The 21,764-nt window shown below is 40.6% G+C and overlaps 1 protein-coding gene across 2 annotated transcripts in view; it reads right to left on the minus strand.

The window, feature by feature from the left end:
- The window catches only part of zeb1a (zinc finger E-box binding homeobox 1a), an 83,675-nt gene extending 63,179 nt beyond the window's left edge, over nucleotides 1-20,496 (minus strand). Inside the window, exon 1 of one of the 2 annotated variants that reach the window (XM_015956069.3) lies at nucleotides 20,365-20,496. In XM_015956069.3, the coding sequence (XP_015811555.1) occupies nucleotides 20,365-20,422 (58 nt within the window). In that variant the 5' untranslated portion in view covers nucleotides 20,423-20,496. Of the gene's footprint in view, nucleotides 1-18,942; nucleotides 20,343-20,364 lie in introns of those variants that run through there. The other variant, XM_015956070.3, reaches the window with a different exon arrangement.
- Nucleotides 20,497-21,764: the final 1,268 nt, after the last annotated feature.

Raw genomic sequence — 21,764 nt, forward strand, 5'->3', positions numbered from 1 at the left:
AAATTAACACTGACAAAAACAAAAACTTGAAACGTTTAGAGAATCAGATTGTGTGAAAATAACATATGAGCTTTCAAGTACTGTTTGGTGGATTTCACTGATAAACCCTCTAATTTTTTGTAGTTATAATCTATTAGTTAGACCTTTAAAGGTGAGTATGTATTTTGTTTAGTACTAATTTATGAGTCTTTTTCAAAACCTACTTCGCCCCTGAGCAGCTTCTTTTGGTTTGCATCCTGAGTTAAAGTTTAATCAACGTGCACATGACAGATAATGTGTTATTCTAGTGAGCAACACACTACAGTTGCAGCGCCTTCGACTGCAGCCGAACGCTGTGAAGCAGGAAGAAACTGCAGGCTGAGTTTTCACCAATTCCCACGATTTCTAAGCCTGAAGAGAAAAGAGAACGGGATTTGAAGAATATGTAAATTTGGCTGCCACCAAAGAAGCAGGAGAGGCTTCCCACTGGCTGAGTGCACAACTTTCAATGCGAAGGCCCCTTTTAACACAGCCTGCACAAACTCCCACAGATGAGTTCATGTGTGTTCAGAGGTTTCACACTCAAAAAGACTCAAAACAGTGAGTTTAAAGGACGGGCACGTCCATTACTGGAGCAGCAGAGGAACGTTTCACCAGTGTGGCATTCAGAAATCAGCTGCCCAGCCACAGATTTAAATGAAAATTAAATAAATTATTATTTGGGGGCAGGTTAACAGTTATAGGCTGAGCCGCCTTTAAAACAAACACAAGTTTGTCATTTCTTCAGGTCTAAGTTCTGGTTCCACTCAAGGCTTTGGTTAGAGGAGGGGTCAGGATTACAAGATTTTTTTTACTACAAATGACGCACTACGCTGTGAGGAAATAACCTCCTTATGAGAGCTTCAGTCTTTCAAAACCTTGTTGTATTTGAAGAGAAGAAAGACAATTTTTAGAGCAAAAGTGTTAAATAATATATGGTTTAGCTATGAAAAGTACATTAAGATGATGTCTAATGGCTACATAAATGTTTTTATTGGGGGCGGGTGCCAAATTTATTTATAAAGGACTTTAATACCACAAAACTGACCACAGTGCAAATAACCAACAATTAGAAGTCAAGGCCTCTCGGTCAACAGTAGGTAAAATGAAATTGTTAATAACAGATAAAATCAATAAATTGCACACAAAGATTAAATCACATTAAATTAAAAACTTTTACACATCAAATTCCAAAAAGCTCTCATGCCGAGTTAAATGCCAACAAAAATAGGTGAGTGAGAAAGACCTGTCCCCCGAGTTTATGCTTTACGATTTAGTACCAAGGAAAAGATGCACAGCGTCTTTGCATGTGCACAAGAACACCAAACTTTTGGTCTACATAGACTGATGTTTTTTTAAATGCATGTAAACACGTTAGCCTTGTTGAAGGCTAACTGGTTCTAATCAAGCTGAAGAAACCAGATAATGCCATAGGAAACCAACTTCATCTGCATGTTAACACCACAGTTGAGCCGATGCCGTAACTTCTAAAAGTGATGAGATCACAGAAGTAATATCAGACAAGTAATAATATTATTATTGCCACAAAGTAAAATACATAACACCGTCAAACAGTACAGTACATACCAAATAAGCTGTGCTGCAGCGTTGTCTATACCTTCGGCTATTGTGCATGTCCTGTTTTTACTCCGTCTGCTTCACTCCCGCCAGCATCTGTTTGCCGTCTGTGTTCCTATTGCGAGTCTAAGTCACACCCATCTACTTACGGACCATGGGTCCCCAGAAGAATGAAAAAAATGAATGCAAGTCAACGGGGCTAAAAACTCAATTTCTAATTCCGCTTGTTTTGTGCCATGGATTCCACATATGATGTCCGTGAATTTTAAAGACGCATTTTGATACCAAGAACGCTCTTATTTTAGAACAGGGGGAAATGCTATTTTAGGCTTTGTGTGAAAATAAGTCCAGGACTGCAAATACGCTTCACGAAAGTGACGTCATCGAGCCAGACACGGAGAAAACTGATGAAAGGGGCTGTAAGTTCAGCAAAATTCCCACAGGAGGAAAGAACCACCATAAATCTGGTCATTTGGTAAGTAGCAGCGACGTTAGGGGAGACAAGATTATGTGGTGACATTATAAATGCGACGTGCCGATTTCTGGTGTGTAGTCATGCTAATTACAAACTTTTACAAGCTAATCTTAAAGTACGTGACTGGCATGGTCGAAACACCCATCACTACTTTTCATTGAAATTGCAGTACAACATATGTGCGATCCAGGGCAGATTCGAAAATAGCGTTTTTAGCCCCGTTGACTTGCATTCATTTTTTTTTTCGTTCTTACGGGGACCCATGAGCTGACCGGAAAGGAAGGAGACTTACGGTGCTTTTATAGGACACAAAATGCCGGCAAATCGGCGTAATATTACCGCAATGGTATGTCTATAAACGCGCCATGCCGGCATGGCGTTGTGCGAATATTGCGGCATTCGTTCCGCCTTACTTGGTAGTAATATTGCCGCATCAGTCCCTCACAGTCACGTATACTGTGCGCCAGGTAGGGTTGTCACGGTGTGAAAATTTAACCTCACGGTTATTGTGTCCAAAATTACCACGGTTTTCGGTATTATCGCTGTATTTTTTTAAACGTGCTACATTTTCACACAATTAAATAAACCCTGTATATCAGGAAATATTGTCCTCAGTTTGTGTCAAAAATTTTGCCTAAAATGTGTTATTTTGTAATTATGTTGTTTATTTGTTTACATTTTTTCCCTTTAGTCTTTAAAATACCAATATTTGCCCATAACTTCTTATTTTTTGTCTGTTTGATGTCATCATTTTAAAAATATTAGATCAGATGATACTCAGTACTCAAGCAGCCTTCTAATCAGATATTTTTTTACCCTTACTTGAGTAATAAACCCTATATCTGTCATGACTCCCATCCTTCACCCTCCTCTGCCTCCTCATTTCACGTTCATTCAGCTCACCTGGTACCTTCACCAAGCTCCTGACAAGCCCTGTTTCCCTGGCAACCACAATCAACTCCATTCACCTGTTCCTGTCATCAGCTTCATCCACTTCACCTGCTCCTGACACCTCAGCTCATCTCACACACCTGCTTCCCCTGCTATAAAAGAACCATCCTGCTATCCAGTCTCTGCCAGATTATTGAAAACTTTGTGCCAGTAAATTCTCCAGCCATCCACCCTGCCTGATCTCTGACTCCGGACCTTGTTTTTCTCCTGACCCCTGCCTTGTACTCTGCCTGCCATTTTGACCTTCGCCTGTCTCCGACTCTGTCTCCAGCCTCGCCCATCTGGTAACTCACCAAACACAAAAGACTTATTTTTATATACTTTAACTGTGTTTGGCGTCATTACGGGTCTTCTGAGTTCAGCTCATGACAATATCAGGAAAATATCATCCTCGGTTTGTGTCCTTCCAGTGAGCTTTGCAGATTTGGGAAAATGTCATCAGGCAGTAATCATTGTTAAATTCATAATTCTTGGAGAAAGACCAACTCTTATCTGCCCCTGGGAGCCCCGTAAAGCATAGCGTCATTTCAACATGGGGGTGTCCATGACACGGTTTATATGCAGATAGCGGCGCTGCAGCTGCTTTATATAGCGACTCGTTGCATTCTCCCTCAATCCAAATCCTCGGATCACGCATTTTAGCTAAAACGCTAACGTTAGCTTGCCTTGCGTTGACTGTAGAGTTGTGGGTGATGGTCACGCAGATGTGTCATGAGATTTGAAGCGTTGCTGCCTTTCACAGACACTTTTTCTGCACGTGCTGCAAACAGGATAGCCGCCTTCTATAAACTGTCCGTCTGCATTCTTCAAATTAGGGCTGCAGCTATCGAATATTTTTGTAATCGAGTACTCTATCGAATCTTTTATCGATTAATCGAGTACTCTAATAAATTACCCTTTTGTGTTTTGTAAACCATTATATCAAATAACATGTAATAAAATATGAAAGACCTCTTGAAATGAGCTAGCAATTGCCAGTTATTCTTCAAGTGTTATTCAAAATTAGTTTTCAAAGCTTCAGCACTTCAACTTTACTTCACAGTAAACAAATGCGAGTGGCTGCGGCCCAAACAGCACCAGAACCGATCACGGCGCATGCTCAAACATGGCTCACCAGCTGTTTCCCTATTAACAAACGTCCGTTTTCATTTCTACACTTTTTTTCTCACAATAACAAGGATTGTCGAGAAAGCATGTTTGCCGTGGTTATGTTAAATTATACAGATCACAAAACATTTATTTACTTTCTTTCGTTTTCCTCATAAATACCTGTGTCCTCCTGCAGCAATCCTGAGGGACAACAGACATCAATAACAACACAATAAAAAGTCTGACGTGTTGTGTAAAAACTGCTATTTTTAGCACATTTTAAAGGAGACATAACATGCTTTTAAGTTATTCCTTTTTACATCTAAATCCTTCAGTTGGGGTCTAAATACAGTAGAACTGCAGTTCTTTGGTCTGATTTCCTCATTATTGTTGCTCTACAGACCCTCATCTACCCCTGTTCTGAGGAGAGTCTTGAGAATGAGCCGTTTTTGGGTACTGTCTCTTTAAACTGGAGGAGGAGCTGTAAACTCTGCCCCCCTCCATAGTGCAGACCTGTACTCTCCTCCCCCAGTCGGACTTTGTAGTTCTATAGAGAAATCATTATTTAGCATAGCAGATTTAGCATAGCATATTAGCATTTTTAAAACATGTGGGGAGGGTAGTTCATCAAGCTGTTTCAAGGCTGCTAACTCTCTCATGCATTTGTCTGTAGTCACTCACACACACCCGTCACTGCCGACGGAGGGACAAGCTAGCAGGCACGTGCGCGCGCGCGCGCGCGCACACACACACACACACACACAAGGAATGCTGCTTGCTTATTTATTTCTATAAAAAATGTTTTAAAAAATGATACAGCTCATTAAAACACCATTAAAAGAATACATTTTATTAAGATCTCTATCTATATATATACATACATATAATTATAAATAATTTTATAAGTAGTCTTATTTTATATTGGGTGTCTTAATGGCTGAAAATGGATAAAAAGCAGTTACATTTTAATTTAAAGATTTGAGATTCTAGTCAAAAATAAAGAACATTCCTCCAAATGTTCTTTAATGTGATCATTATAATTCTAATGCTTACAACTTTGTTTTTATTGTCTGCAATGTGTAGCCTATATCTTTATTAAATGTGTTTAGCTGTAAAGTGGTAATTCTCTCTAATGTGTACAGAGAGGTGGACATCAGTGCTGCAGTGAAATTCCCAAGATCAGTCTGCTTTGCTAACAAATATAGTTAAATCTTACCTGCATTCTAAATAAATACCGTTAGGTGAAAACATCAGTAGGCATTGAGTTATTGATACAATCCCTAACAGCCAGAATGGAAGAAGAGCATGCTGGGTCATCCTGGACCTGAGCCTGTTCTGTGTATTTACCTACAGGATGCAATAAATGTCTACAAGGCTGAGTTTGGACCATTACATCTAAAAGAAAGCATACAATCAGTGATGTTTTTTATTGTTTACATTAATATACAAATTTTCTAAGTATTAACCTCACAGCAAATAAGTAGAACAATATAATAAACAGGCTTTAGTAGTTAAACAGGCGTTGTGCACACAGGTACTTTGTGTCTCGGTGCTGGTGGTGTCTAGGTCTCAGAGTTCCTGTCCTCCTGCCGTCTTCTGTTGTCCTCAGGATACGGATTGATGTTTCCTGATGATGAGGGAGGGGCAGTATGTGGGCTTCAAACTGGTCCTGGATAACAGTGGGAGACCTCCGTTGTCTGAATACTGAGACCAGAGGGTTGGTGAGATGCAGATCTTCTCTACCTCATCTAGAAACGGAGTTGGTTCAGGGAAAACTTTTCCAAAGACCAGTTCCATGATGTCATCGTCATATTCTGCAATGATAGACAATAACATTAGTGACATATTTTGTTTACAAGCAGCTTTAGGAAAGTTGTTTCTTTAGCTTTCATGTTTATAGTCACGTTTGTGTTTGTTCACAAGTTCACTTTGCTGCAGTGACTTCATATTCTTACAAATGTAATAAAATAGTGACACTAAAATTATACAAATGATTCCTTATGAAAGGAAGCTCATTAGAGAGCAGTGCAGACAGACTTACTACATGCTGCAGCTGTTTTTGTAGGCCAGCTGCTGCTGAATTTGGGGAAAGTTATTCTGCACACATCCAGATCAGATGGTCGATTACAGAAAATAATGTAATTCAATAATTTCTAAACAGACTAAACAAGTAAAACATCAAATAAATCACTCTGCTGTCATCAGACGGAGTGATTCAGGGGGTGAGGTGTTCTTAATGATGAGGGTGGCTGAGGTGTGTCATCACTCACTTTGGTCTGGTCCAGCTACCGTCTCTTTACTGGTGGGTCTCCTTCCTCAGTAGGTGACGTGAAGCTCCAACATCTGAACGTTCTGTGTTCCTTAGAGGAGAAGAAAAGTAACATTAGCAAGCTGGCTAAATTATTTTTTACTAGCATCTCAAGGCCTTGGAGAAGCAGATCTTCACTTACCTAAACATCAGACCAGTTTGTCCCAGCTGAGCTCATCAGGGCGTTAGTCTGACAGCCTGTCAGTGAAACACGGCTCCAGTCTTCTGGATGTTGACTCTAAAAAGCAAAGGAACATTTTTACTTTTGTTTTAATTATTTTACAGTTGATTTGATCAGCTTTCCGATGCTCACGCTCATACAGACGGTGAGCTTTGCTGCGTCTGACTGATGCAGAGTTAGTTTTTATATCTGCAGTGAGACAAAAAACTAACCTCACTTCACTCAGAGATTGTTCTTTAAAACTATTAAATCCACTGTGTTGACACACTTTAATGACTTTGTCACGCTGCATTTTAGCTGATATGGGACTTTATTTACTGGATGCTAAGATTACATCACACTCACGTAGAATAACACACAGGCTCTCTGCTGCTACAATCAGTGGGAGGTTATCATCTGGTGTAAAAGAAGGCGTTGATCAGAAATCACGTTTTATTCCACGAAAATCAGCCAAATCCACATTAATCTGGGTGCTAACTTTACTAGCATACTGTGCTAGCGATAGCAAGCCGGATGCTAACGCTTTAGTGCTGCTAATGCCCGTAAATCTAAAGTAAAGTTTGTCGACATTTTAGAGTGAAATGAAGCTTACCGCTCTGCTGCTGTGTCCCGGTGCTGCCAAATTCAGATGGAAATAACTCCTTTTAGATAGATGAAGCCCTCAGTACTTAGCCACTAGCCTGGAGACAGAAGAACGAACCACGCGCGCGCGCGCGCACGCACACACACACACACAAACAAACGCAAACACACTACTTTTTCTTCTGTGTTTTTTTAGCAGTAGTGTCATCAGCTCCTGGGTTTAAATACTGCCACACCACCCTTCCTTAAAACGAGGAACAGTTTTGAGCTGTGTGTGGCTAAAATAACCAGACATTCTGCATTTTTCCAATAGGACTACAAAAAATCTTAGCGAGAAGAAAAAATGGCGGATTGGCTCTGTGTTTAGCCAGGGCCATTACCATATTTGGTAGTTATCCTGACTAAATTAATTACTGATGTAATAGATCATGTAAAAACTGAACGGGTGGACAAATATGCCCAAAACTTAATTATTAAATATCTAAATAGCAACTCCAGTGAATAATATAAGCCTTTTTGCTCACTTAGACACTTAAAATGTGAAACACACTGTGTTAACGGATAAAAAAGTGGGTTTTTCATGTTATGTCTCCTTTAAGTCCGACGTATTGCTACCAGACGCACAGCGTGAGCTGAAACTAAGTGCTACAAATGAAAAAGTCGCACAGTGTCTGCAGAATATATAGAAATACAGGCTAAAATGCATTTTCTTGTAGAGGCTCCGAGTCCGCTTGCAGAAGTGACATTTACATGTGGATGTCAGGTGCTGCAGCATGGAGGCTGTGGTGTTGTGGTAGGCTAACTTCATTTTACAGTATTTACACTGGACTACGTTTTCCGCCTTGGTCCCACAACTTTGACATTTTCTGTCTTTTTCGCACTCCACCGGGATCCACGTTGTCCGCCATGGCTTAAGAGAAAGTTACATTCACTACTTGCGTGTGTATGTGCGTCACTTATTTCTGTCCAGGTGAAACATGACACCGGGTGATTGCAAAGCCATGAATTAATTAAACATGAATTAAACGAAGCCTCGAGGCAGAGAATTAGACTCGAGGCTTTTTTGTACTCGAATTATTCGAGGTAGTCGAGGAATCGTTTCAGCTCTACTTCAAATATCCAAAAAAATGCCCGTACTTCCCTATATCCCGTCTTGGTTGGAGAGGTGCCTGATGGCAGTATATTCTAGCTTCATGCCAAAATCCTCCCCAGGGTGCCGCGACAAATTCCGTTTTGAAAACGCTATGGTAGGGCTGCTCAATTAATCGAATTTTAATCACGATTACGATCTGAGTTTTGAACGATTATAAAAAACAAAACAAGCCGATTATTTGCTCCTCCCGCTTGCGCTGCCCTGAGTTGCAAATGAAGCGCTCCTCCACAGTGTTGCCAACTTAGCGACTTTGACGCTATTTCTAGCAGCTTTTCAGACCCCCTTCTTGACTTTTTAATCCTAAAAGTACCTAGCGAACATCTCAGAAACATCTCTGGTAACCCTTAGCTACTTTCTGGATAACTGTCGTCGACATTTCCTGCAGGTTAGCTAAACACTCCGCCTGCGCTCCGGACCGTTCTTCAGGACATTAGGAAAGGGAATGATGTCGTGATGTGTCGGTCGCTAAAGACAGCTCTCGGAGCCGGCTCCCTGTTGGAATAACCAGAGTGAGTGACACACACACACCGCACCTGCGGACTCCTGAGCAGCTAAAAACAGCTAAATGTGCGAGTGTGGCGTGCTAAACAAACGTGCAGCTTGCCCGATTGCTGTGAGACCGGGTTGGGGGGTGGGGGGTGTAGCTGTGGTTGGGACAATTATTACATTAACTGATGGACCTGTAAATAAATAGTTTATAAATAAGGTAGAAATAAGTTCTTCACGCTGGTGATAAATAATAACTAATCTCTCTGAGGACACGGTGCTAGTGCACGCTCCTACAGCACCTTGACACGACTATATAAATGTTATGCAACATTTTGTGAACATGAATTTATTTGCATTTATTTGTTATAAATGCCACTGTATAATTCTTGCTGTCAGTATTTGCAAGATATTGGTATTTGGTTCTGTACTGGTTAGACTTAAATGAGTTAAACCAAGGTCTATAGCCCTTGGGTCATAGACTATGAGCTATAAATATATTGGTCTTTTTATCCTGGGAATCAGGAGTTCTTTTAGTGATCATCTTGTTTCTTATTTTTGTCCTGATTGTGCCCTGAGCAATTTTATGACTGAATAAAAACAAATAAAATCAACATAAATTGAAAAATCGTCCTAAATAATCGTGATCTCAATTTCAGTCACAATAATCGTGATTATTATTTTTGCCATAATCGAGCAGCCCTACGCTATGGTCCTATAAAAACAGCTTTAGGCTCCCTATAAGCTCACTAAAAGATTGCTGGCACTAAAGGGTGCGTGTCGCCACCTACCGTACTGGAGTGGAACAAACTTCATTTGAGGGTTTGGTTTTCTAACGTACATGTAAACTAGGACAAAAGCTCAATAACTCAACAACCTAAAGCTTCTGAACCTTTCATCAGTGCCTGATTGACTCAGACCACAAGAAAATCCATGATGACCCAAACAAGAAGAGGAAGTGAGCTAGCACTGGCCTAACTTTAGCTTTCTCTTCCACAGAACAGCTGAATTTACAGGAATTGTACTATAAAATTACCTGGATTGAAATTATTTCTTTAGGGATTTGAGATTTTTGCCTTAAAACATACATCAATAAATATGCTCCAACGATAAACAAGTCTCTCTAAAACCTAGCACTTTAGTGAACTCAGTTCAAGCAGCCCCAGTGACACAATTAGCTGCTCTCAGTTTCACTTTAAATCAGAAACCATTTCCCTTTCACCTCAACTATAAATAGGCCTCACGTCAGGCGTTCAAGCAGCACAGGCACATCACACCTGCATCAGTAGACACGTCTGTACTGGGTAACGGTTTTAGTCACCTGTCATCCGTGGCGACTTTAACTCTGTGGTTCAGCTGGTGATTACAGTTGCTGTTTTGAATCAGTTGATTTCATCAACTTCCCCAAACGCAGCAGAATAAAGACTTGTAGAGCAGCTGCAACTGCTTAGTGACAACAAAATAATGTAGAAATCAGACAATGGGGCTGCTGTTTAATCTGGTTTAAACCAATGCATTTGTCTTCATTACAGTGCACTGAATAATTAGATGTAACATCCCAAGCCTCATCTGTCAAGAAGATGCTTTCATCATCCAAGATCATCTGCAACAGAAACATAATAACTATGGTTTTATTTTTCCCTTGAAGGCAACATGTTAATGCATGTAAATCCAAACAACTGGACCCGTGTTATTCAAAGCCTGGAGGAAAGAAGCAGTTTCCCATATTCATGTCCACACACACACACACACACACACACACACACACACACACACCAATTAGTTACAGAGGCAGCATCAGTGGCCTGATGCTCCTCCCTCCCTGGACCATAAAAGGCGTTGGCGAGGGGTCAGTGCTGACTTGCTAAAGACATCCTGTAGTGCCTTGTCATTCCACAGGCCCATTTGTGCAGGAGAAACACTCGCTCTGCACTCGGGTTGTGCAACCCTAGGCTCTTCAGTAAGAGACACATGAGTCACATGAATGATCACAGGTTATGGATAAAATACCAGCCACTGTTAACCCAAAATAACCTTTAATACCACAAATGATCCTCACAGAACAAAAAAATGGGTGGATGTATCAATAAAGGCTGACATGAGCATGTTTTCAATAGAAGAGATTAGCAACCATCATAGCAACAGAACAAGGTGGATTTCTGTAATGGCACTTACTAATGAGTGTACAAAGGTGAACAGTCTACTGCAAATCACGTTAGCAACAAATATGCTTAGAATGACCTCAGGCTGCTCACATGACTCCATCCCAGTGTAAAACAGCTGCAACAGAACCTGGAGCTATGTGTTGTTTTAATGCATAAAGATCAAACTGACTGATAAAATTCCTGCTGCTTTTATGTCCAGCTTTTCTTCTGCTTGGTGCTTCATGTGCAGTTGTTGGTGGGATAAAATATCTCTGCATGAAGAGCAGACTTTGGCAATTAACCCTAGTAAACCATTTGTTTGTAATGGAATTCAGCACGGCACAATATTGGATTTTCAAACCCTGAAACATTAAAAATGACAAAAATATTCAACAGATGACTTGAATATTTTAAGTTAAGCTTCACTCTCACCTGACTGATTGGTTAACCTGCTGGCGTTTTACGTGCCTCGGAAGGTAAATTACATTCTTCTGGGTTAAATCAGAGTTTCTTTGCAGGGTGAGACAACCATGACTGTAGACACAGTAAATGTTTGTAAAACCACTCAGAGTGAAAATAATAATAATGTCAGTGTTCAAAGCCTAATTTCATTGACAGAACAGAATGATCTTAAACAATGATCTTAAACAAAATGGTCTTTTACATTCACGAGCGGCCAAATAATGTCCACCAATAAAATAGTTAGTCTACAATCCAACATAATATGCCCAGTGTTGGGAGTAATGCAGTACAAAAGTAATTAATTACTGTAATGCATTGCTTTTTGCTGTAATGTGGTAATGTAAGGCATTACAGGGAAAGAAAATGGTAATATTTACTCAGTACAATTGTCAGTAACGCGGTAATTACAATGCATTTTTAAACCCAGAATCAAGATGTGGGTTTCCTAAAAATTCAAATTGCGGGAAGCCTGAAAAAAGATCCAATATCCACATATATGATGTCATTTATGGACTCAGCTTTGCGGGCATTCTATGAGCAGAGAGGACGCAGCGGAAATGACTCAAATACTCCAGCTGCGTTCTGTGCGCGGCCGCTGTTATAGTCACAAAATCGCTCCACCAAAACAAAGTAATTCGTTTGCGATTGTTTATATCAGCCCATATTCTCTGGTACTTCATGTACTTTTCAGCTGAGTTCATAATCTGTGCCCCGGTGATTTCAACTCATTGCTGCTGGAGCGCAGCGCATATTAAGCTTCTTTTTTTTTTTTTCGTTCGGTAGATCCCTTTGGCTGATTAGTTAGAAAGTAGGAAATCTAGGAAACGTTTTTTCTGGAAGACGGTGAAAACATGCAGCATGCAGGAAGGATAGAGAGAGAAAGGGCAGGATATTATTCAAATAAAATCAAGAAAACAAAACAAAGTGCTTGAAAAGAAAAAAAGTTGGTAGATTTATCCCCAATACACATTTTTACCAGTGAAAAGCAATAATATATAAGCATTTAATATTCATACATGTGATGGAATCCGATCTCCCCAGAAGTCAGTCCCATATTCAGGGCCGTATCAAGGCATTTGGGGACCAAGGCAAATATAGGCTTGGAGCCCCCACCACCTCACTCCCTGCTCAGTTAATCTAAAATGGCAGCGTGCTGAGAGTACAGATTGTTGTTGCTTTTATTCAATAAACAATCATTTTAAAGCACTGTTATCATATCTGACTGTTTTTAACAGATACCACATCACTTTCCACATATTCGTCATGAGCTCACTGAGCGTCAGATAACCAGATTCATATTGAAGTTGTTTTGGTGAAAGTAACTTAAAGTAATGCAAAAGTAGTGTAATGCCTTACATTTTAAAATCAGTAAAATTGTAATGTAAATTACTTTAAAATGAGGGTAACAAGTAATAAATAAAGTTTTAAAGTAACTTGCCCAACACTGTACTGCTGAAGCACTTCCAAATCTCCTTTGAATGCATCCTCCTTAGCTTCAAACTTTTGATGGACATCGTAATTAATCCAATAGGTGAACGGTAACCCCTTCTGCTGGAGCAAAATCCTCAACTATTGGCTGATTGTGGTCAAAAATTGTCACCCCCTATTGTCACATGTATAGCTTGAATCAACCATAGTGCTGGATGTTGTGTACTGGTGCCTCAAAAACCAATGAAATTTAGAAAACCAAGTATGAGGGGGGTTGGGTTTTGTGATAAAGCCTATGCCATTACTGTTTCCATGAACTAAATAACAATGATTGTGATTGGTGGATCACTGAGTATCAGGTACACTTAATATTAGATGAGTATATTTGCCTCAAACATGCTGCAATGTTGATGCTCCATAGTGATGCTATGTTCATGAACAAATCAAATCTTTTCATTGTGAGCGTTGAGAGTTGAATCCTTGTAGAGAACCTCTCATTTTGTTATTCAGTACCCAGATGAACGATTCACACATACCCCATTCCCAGAGATGACTCCGCTTTGTTCAAAAGAGCTAGTCTTTTCAGACTTAAGAGTCATCTTTACTGTTTTCATTTTCCAACAAGGAGTTTTGAGCAGCTACTCCTTGTATGGTACCTAAGATAAGACAGAGTTACACGATTCAAGACGAACACGAAGGGACATTTGAGGTAATAAATATTTATATAATGTTCCTTCATCGTTCTAGGTGCACAATGTTATGTTTGACCATTAGTGATGGGACATATGGCTCTTTGAAGAGAGCCATTCACTCAAAACGTTTAAGGAACATTATATTAATATTAACCACACATTCCAGCTCTACTAAAGAAGAATTTGTGGGAAAAGATGCCTCCTGGAACAAATGTAGGCTGAGTGTTTCACAAGCCTTTAAAACAGTACACCTTCCTGATAAGCTGTTGGCTAACAGCAGCCGCTGTCACTGGAAAAACCTACACATAGCTACAACTAACTTAATATTACACAATCACTTCTAAAATACAATTTTCCTCTTAATTTTTTCATCTGCCTCTTCAAAAACACTACAGCACTTCTAAATATGAAAACTGAACAGCAGAGAAATCAACTCTAGAGCCATAACTGGAACCAAAAAGGGAATCTAAACAAAAACAACCCCATCAGCACCAACTGCAAGTTAAATTTCACTTCCTTTGGACCAATGACGAAGTTCTAAGACCAAATGGGGCAAGCCAGGCAGCAGCCCACTGTGTTTATCCTGTCAAGGTATGTTAACACCAGGCTGCATTCCTGTAGTCCCTAAATTGTGGTGTAAGATTACAGCACAGCCAAGAGTGCATCGGTACACAGACAAACATGGTGCTCTTTGAAGGTGCTGGATGATGAAGGAGTGATCACAGCAGCAGCATGGAGGCCGACACCTCCCATTTACAGCAGACTACAGATCAGCAGGCCGAGGAGCCTCCAGTGAGGAGGACTATCAGATGGTTTGTTGTAAATGACTACTTTAAAGCACAATAAATGATTATTGTATATGCAGAAAACTGCAATATTGAGGATGATGCAAACATTTCTTTTTGATAGAAGCTCAGAAGTGAGGAGTACATGAGGTGCTGCTTGGGAGGAAGTCCCGTATAAAGAGGGCTAAAGCAAGGGCTCTTAGCTAGTAAACCGCTTCAAAAGGCCCAGATTGGTTTCTTGTGAAAGACAAAGTAAATGCTGTTAGTTCCTGGTAGAAACATCGGTAACACCTGAAAAGGAGCCCCAGTCCTCCTACGATGTGGCTTTTATGAACACTACCTCAGGGAATTACTCTGAAATGATGTCTAAAGGGAGGACCAGATGAGTATTGAACATCACTCAGGAAAAAATAAGTAAAATTATGTAAAGCATAAAAAGTGTTGCTTTTTGTCTTTGAAAGGACCATCTTCTATCACTGCTGTGAGTAATGGCAATGGCAACTTTGGTTTGTGCCAAAAAAATATCGGCTACCCCTTAAGATGGGATTTTCAATACAAAACTGGTAATAACCTTGTTCCTTTGGACACAATAGTCACTTTATACTTCTCTAACATTTACTAAAGCTTGATTTTCAAATACTCTTCACAGTTAACAAAAAAGGATAGATGAGCGAAAGAATGACAGTTATGAACAGGGCTAAAAATTATACGTTCATAAACCACTAGACAAACTTAATCCTGTGAGCTTTCTGCTGATATTTATCAGTTAAGCAGTAACACAAAACACCATCAAGTGAATAACCTCTAATGTAATTTGCATTCTCAGCAATTTGATTTAAATACCAAGAAATGGTGACTTCTAAATATTTGTCCTTGTTCAAATAGATCAAAGATGTCCAAACATCATCAAAAATCAAAGATGTTCAAAAATGAAATAAGTTATGAATGTGTTCTCTTTGGCATGTTTTCCCCTTTCACAAGACACAAAACAAATAACTGACAATCTGACCCCATCAGTACCAGTTTTAGCATATTTAGACCCCTTTCCAATCTCGGAACTTGAGGTTAATTTTACTGTATTCACGGTATGCACACATCTCCGTTTCACTGTGCTGACCCGAAAGGACAACTTTCCAGGCCACATACGCAGAAATGGCCCAGCTGAGTGGCTGGGCGGGACTTATGATCCACTCCAGCCCATTGGTTGAAGGAAATGCAATCAGCAGATGTTGCCTAACAGACATTTGTAAAATTGGACAAGTTGCTGGTGAAGCAGAATGGAAGGAGAAGAAAATAACCAGCTTTGATGCTGCTTTAAACATTACTGTGTGTTTTACATTTGCCCTATAGACTTAATTTGTTTGATTGCATGTAAACGCGTTAGTCTCTTGATGTAGGTGAACTTGTTCTAATCGAGCTGACGCATCTTGCGGAAGGAACCCGACTTCCTCTGCACGTAAACAGATCAGTCGCGTTCATGCCGGTGACTTCCAGAAGTGACGAGATCGCAGAAGCTGTCTTCTAATGACATCGCCACAAAGTAACAACTGCAACAACATCAATCAGTGAAGTATGTACCAAATAACCTGTGCTGCAGCTTTGTTGTCATCCATTCCTTCAGCCATTGTGCACAACCTGTTTAACTTAGGGTGTTTCTCAATGCCAAGGAACCTTGCCTTGATGTCTTGGCCCCACCCCAGTTGCCTAGGAGATACATCATCAGGAGCCACCAAGACGTGTTACAATGTTCATGTTCTACCGAGGTATATGTTCTCCGTTTGTTAGCCGTTTAGCTAGCTGAGCGAGGATACACAGGAGGTGTCTTGTAGCCTAGCCTTGGTCAAAAATTACCCACAATACACCGCAGTATTTTCAAAAAGACGGTGGATCGGAAGCCGGCAGCTACTTTGGGGACAATTTTCAAGTTAAAAAGAAAGTCAACTAATTTAAAATGTTTTTTAGATCCAAAGAAGTTATCTAATGTTAGTTAGTTGCTTAGTAGTTGCAGCTTCGGTGGCTAGCGGGTAGTAACTCGCTTATATTTTTAACTTAATAAACATATACACAATTTAAAAAGTAAAAGGCTCATTATAAATTTAAATTGAAACTAATACGTATAAAATATAACGTTATCTCCCGTGTCACGTGACGTTTCGTGACCGCCGTGGTCACGTGATGCAAGTCTGTTCCATTCAACCGTTTTCTTTGACCAAGGAAGGACAGTGTCCACTTAAGCCTGGTTTATGCTTCTCCGACAGCTCCGCAAGGGACAGACACGCACGGATTGACGGAAGCGTTTTGCTCTCATACTTCTCCGTCTCCTGGAGAGTGTTGCAAAGCAATTGCCCGGCAGGACAACAGAGGGGGTAGCGCTGTTCTGTGGTATCCTGTCATGTATCCGGTCCAAGATAGTGTGTTTATATTATGTTTTTTTTGTATATAAGAGACTTTTTAACACAGACAAATTTGTCTCTCATCCTCCTCCACCTCTTCATGCGCTCCCCACCTCTAAACCCACGTTTCCTGTCATTTCCTTCCACAAATAAAACGCGTGCTATGCATCTTTCCACTCCTCCAGTCACGGGGGAATTAAACGTTGATGTTTTAGAGTTTTTTTGCGAGGTATTCTTCAAGCTTCTCTATGTCTGCCGCTAGTTATCCTCATCTCTCTTTTTGTTTTTGAGGGCGCAATGGCGGCACTGTAAACAACAGCGGCGTCCTGACCAATCACAAGCTTGCGTAATCTGTCTCGTTCGACGGATATTTAAAAATGTGGGCTCGACTCCGTAAGTACTTTCGTGCCTGCCGGAGCCCTACACAAGGACGGATAATGGCGTTGCGTGTCTCCGCACTGACGCAGATGGAGAAGCATGAATCAGCCTTTAAGCAAGGAGCCTGGCCTCGCAAGACATCGCCTCACAAGGCCAGGTGCCTGGACATTGTGAAACACCCTTAGTCTGCTTCACGCCCGCTGGTGTTTACAATTTGTGTTGCTATAAGCTAACCAGAAGAATCTGGACATGAAAGGGCGCATGTCACCACTACTGGAGTACAGCAAACTGCATTTGAGAGCCTGGTTTTCTAACATACATGTAAACTAGAGTAAAGGCTCCCAGTTTATGTTTATTCATTTAGCAGACGTTTTTATCCAAAGCGACTTACAATTTATAACTTGTAGGGCATGTTGTGATCTGTGGGGGAAACCGGAGTACCCGGAGGAAACCCACGCATGCATGTGGAGAACACACAACTCCACGCAGAAAGGCCACAGCCGAGTTTCGAACCTGCAACCTTCGTGCCGCGAGGCAACAGTGCTAGCCACTGCGCCACCATGCAGCCCAGTTAATTAGATAGATGATGTGAATGTAAATGCACTGATTGCTTCTAAACATCCATTTATTTCAAATATTCATCTCCCACCTAAATGTGGTGGAAATCCCCCATCTGTAATTTACACTGCTTTAGGGCCTCAGAGTGCTGTGAAAAATGGCGTTTCCTCTGGTCATTGAATGTCGCTTTTTATGTCACATAGCCGCTCTTTTCAAATACTCTAAATGACATATACTACATCTTTCTTTGTCAGTAAACCAGGGCAGCACTGGGAGTTTTTCCTGCAGTTGCTTAGTAAGTGTGAGAGGTTGGTGTTCTCCGTCGGCGAGGACTAAAGAGGAATAAACGAAATATAGCATCTATGGTTTTAAAAAGTGCATTAGGTGAGAAATTGTTTACTGCAGAATTGAGGGGTAAATCTGCAAAACCATATTGGACCCAGCCATCTGAGGAATACCAGTTATTACCAGCTTCGTTAAAGATGTCATCCATTAAGAGCAGTTGTAAAATGTAAAATCAGGTGGATGACTTAGCACAAGCTAATTTTTGGATTATACCTAAAATGGCTGTGAATAAGCCATCTGTGTCAGGTTGAAAAAGGGAAGCAGAACACCTTTAGCCATCTTGATTGCGCCTCTGTTCTCAGAGATTTTTAAAACTAAAAAAGCTCTTTTAAAAATAAATGTGGGGAAACCGGTAAAAATGATCAAATAAGAGCATTGAGGTGCAGAAACCATGCCTTTTGTGGCCAGAAGAGTGGGTAAGAAATCGGTAGAAATACACCTTTATAGGTGTTGCATCACCTTGCGTACCTGGCTGTCTCCGGTCCAGACAAAAATAAATAAATAAATCAACAACCCCACCTACACTGCAGTAATGGCACTGAGCGCCATTCCCCCTCGGATCTGGAGAATTGCATAAGGAATGATCGCAGCACAATAGATGGTATAAGAGGTTTGATGGAGAGCCGTTTAGGCACCGTTACTGAACACGATAGGGATGAAGGGAGGAATAAACCACCTAATGCACCGCTCGTTGTCCACAGCACACGCACACACACACACACACACGCACGCAGATTCATGGAGAGCATCATGGGTGCACACGACCAAACAGGGCAATCGGCCCACAAAATACATAAAAGCAGAGGTAATGCATGCACAAAGTGGGTCAGAAATGCGTGCTGGCGAGATAAATCCCGCGAGAACGAACGGAGGCGAGCATCCAAGCGAGGCTTTGCAGCCGCACGATGAAGACTATAAATACATCTCCATCTCTACCTGCACAAGTTGACATTTGGAGCGATATTCCTGGCTCGTTGCGTCTCACGGAGCCTCTTTTTTAGGAAACGCAGAGAGGATCCTGGTCTGGGCACGCTCGAAAAGCCGCAGGTGTTATTTGTGTTTATTTCTAGGCCATTTGTCTGCCCGTTATCCGCGTTCAGGTAAACATGATGATGATGATGATGGCTCCTGTTCAGACGTACAGTCACCGTCGTGGCGTCAGCAGGAGAAAAAAAAGGTGCTTTCCATCCCCTTGACACACACACACACACACACACACACACACACACACACACACACACACACACGCTTCATGCCCGAAATTATACATTTATGGGTTTATTATTGGCTGGCGCAACGTGAGAGGAGGGGAGGACAGGTAAGAAACCGTCCAATGAGAGGCTCTGTCTGAAAAAGGTTGGCTAAATTTAAAGTTATTGCATCCACCTACAGAGATCCTATTTATAAAGCTTCTAGCACTGCCCTCGTCAGATTAAACAACATCCTGTTTTAGATTATTGCAAAATATTCTATTTGTACGAAACAGAGTTAAATATGCTTAAAATATACATACTTTACCAGAAAAAGGCAGCTTCAAACATCAACTAGAACAGCAAAAACAAGCAAAATAAAGAAAGATAGTCCTGATCTACTTGGCTAACGGTTTACAAATCACATTTCGCATTTTTATTATTAAAATGTTTTAAACAGATATTGTCTTTTTCAATCTTACCTCAACAACGCGAACATGTGCAGTTGCAGCAAGGCGGGGTGAAGTGGAGATAAAATAAACATCTCATATCTGTTCTGCCACTGAACGCAACCAAACCTCGTGCAAAAAAAGCCCCGATCTGAGCACAAACTGCGCAATTAACCACGCGACCACGAAAGCAACACGTAAAGCTGTGTTTTTTCAACCCCTAGAGAGGAAAAGCTCCGTCCGGCCCGAACAGGCAGAAAGTTAGCATACAACAAGCCCCTCGGAACAACCTCGCCCAAAAAAAATATCACACTGACTCAACTGCAACGGGCCACGTTGTTACGTGAAAGCCCCTCAACCTGCCGTCAAGTGTTGCTGTCGCTGAGAAAGTGGCAAAAAGTACAAAAGCAACGGTGGGAAAAGTGGAGGAAAAGTGGGGAATACATCCGAGAAACAAGCGCTCCTCTGGTTATTATGAGAGGCGGATAACGGTTCGCTCGGGCAGGCGGCCCCATACATACACCGCTAGGCGGAGGGAGAGAAGCCAGCCAGGTATAACGGTACACCACCACACAGGGATATATATGAACGCACTCCAAAGTCGCACAAATGTGGTCCAACTCACTCCCGAGAGTCTCCAGCGGGACTTTACCGAGTGAAAAGCTCGCGGACACCCGCCCGGCTCGCCCAGCCGCGGTTACCGAGGAGTTTGGACTTACCGCTGCTCCTCCTCGGGTTTGCCTGTTTTCTACGCTTACACCTGGGGCCATCCGCCATGATCCTCTCGCTGAGTCTGAAGCGCAGCCGTTCAGAGAGTTACCTCCTCCCTCCCTCCCCCTCACCCATCCAATTCCTCCCCCCTCTTCTTTACGACGTCACCTTAGCAAAACACCTGGTTTGCGACACACTGTCTGCTTTTACGGCTCCTCGAACACCTCAGCACGGCCCCTCCTGCTGGCCCCACAAGGGTCAGCGTTCTGTGCAAAGTTCTTCAATAGTACCAGGCTCGGCTGGGTCTGCTGCCGTTTATTTACTCCGAATTTCTTACAGAAAACCAACATAAATGTCTCAGAACAGGTGGTCATGTACAAATATGGTAATAAAGGAAGAAGAATAGGAAATTCGTTTGTTGTCCCCCAGTGGGGACATTTAGGTGCAAGAGCACCGAAGTTTATTCACAGAGTTGAGAAAAGGCTGTACAGTGAAGAAAAGTTTGCACATATATATATATATATATATATATATATATATATATATATATATATATATATATATATATATATATATATATATATATGTATGTATGTATGTATGTATGTATGTATGTATATATATATATATATATATATATATATATATATATATATATATATATATATATATATATATGTATATATATATATATGTGTGTGTGTATGTATGTATGTATATGTATGTATATAATACATTTAGAAATACTGTGTAATAAACTATAGCAGACATTCACATGAACGGAAAACTGCAAAATAGAATGCAAGTAGTATATAAAAACCATGAAACGTTTTAGACAGAAAAAAAGGTGATGGGTGGGAAAAATACATGAAAAATTAAATTCAAGCTCCATTAAAAATGTATTAGTAGAAAACTTTTTAAAAATAAGTTAACAGAAAATCAAATATTAGTGAATGTTCTCAAAAAACCAAGTAATATAATTCACCTTTTAGTGCACTTTTTCTAGCACACTACAAACTCAATCATTGTAGAGCGGCAGATGCTAATGGAAAGGATATAATATAGACTCACATTTCTGTCTTTTTCATGTTAACTTTAAAAATAAGCCATGAAAACAAAATAAAAGAGCACCAAACAAACAACTAAGAGTTTAAATTAATAATAAGGCATTCAGATGGCTTATTGTCAAAACTAAAATGGCATTGCAGTAAAGAATAATAATAGTATTTATTTAAAATGCATAAACTTATTTTCAGAGCAATTAAACAATAACCCTAAACTCATTTAATGGTTTTGTACTTTCCTTTCTGATAGCAACCAGTGTTTTTAAAAAAGCATCCTTTTTACATTATTACATCTTAAATAGGTACATACATGTTTAAGGCTTGATTGTACTTTTTGTGTTCAG

This window comes from Nothobranchius furzeri, chromosome 11 (assembly GCF_043380555.1).
Source record: "Nothobranchius furzeri strain GRZ-AD chromosome 11, NfurGRZ-RIMD1, whole genome shotgun sequence".
Lineage (NCBI taxonomy): Eukaryota > Metazoa > Chordata > Actinopteri > Cyprinodontiformes > Nothobranchiidae > Nothobranchius > Nothobranchius furzeri.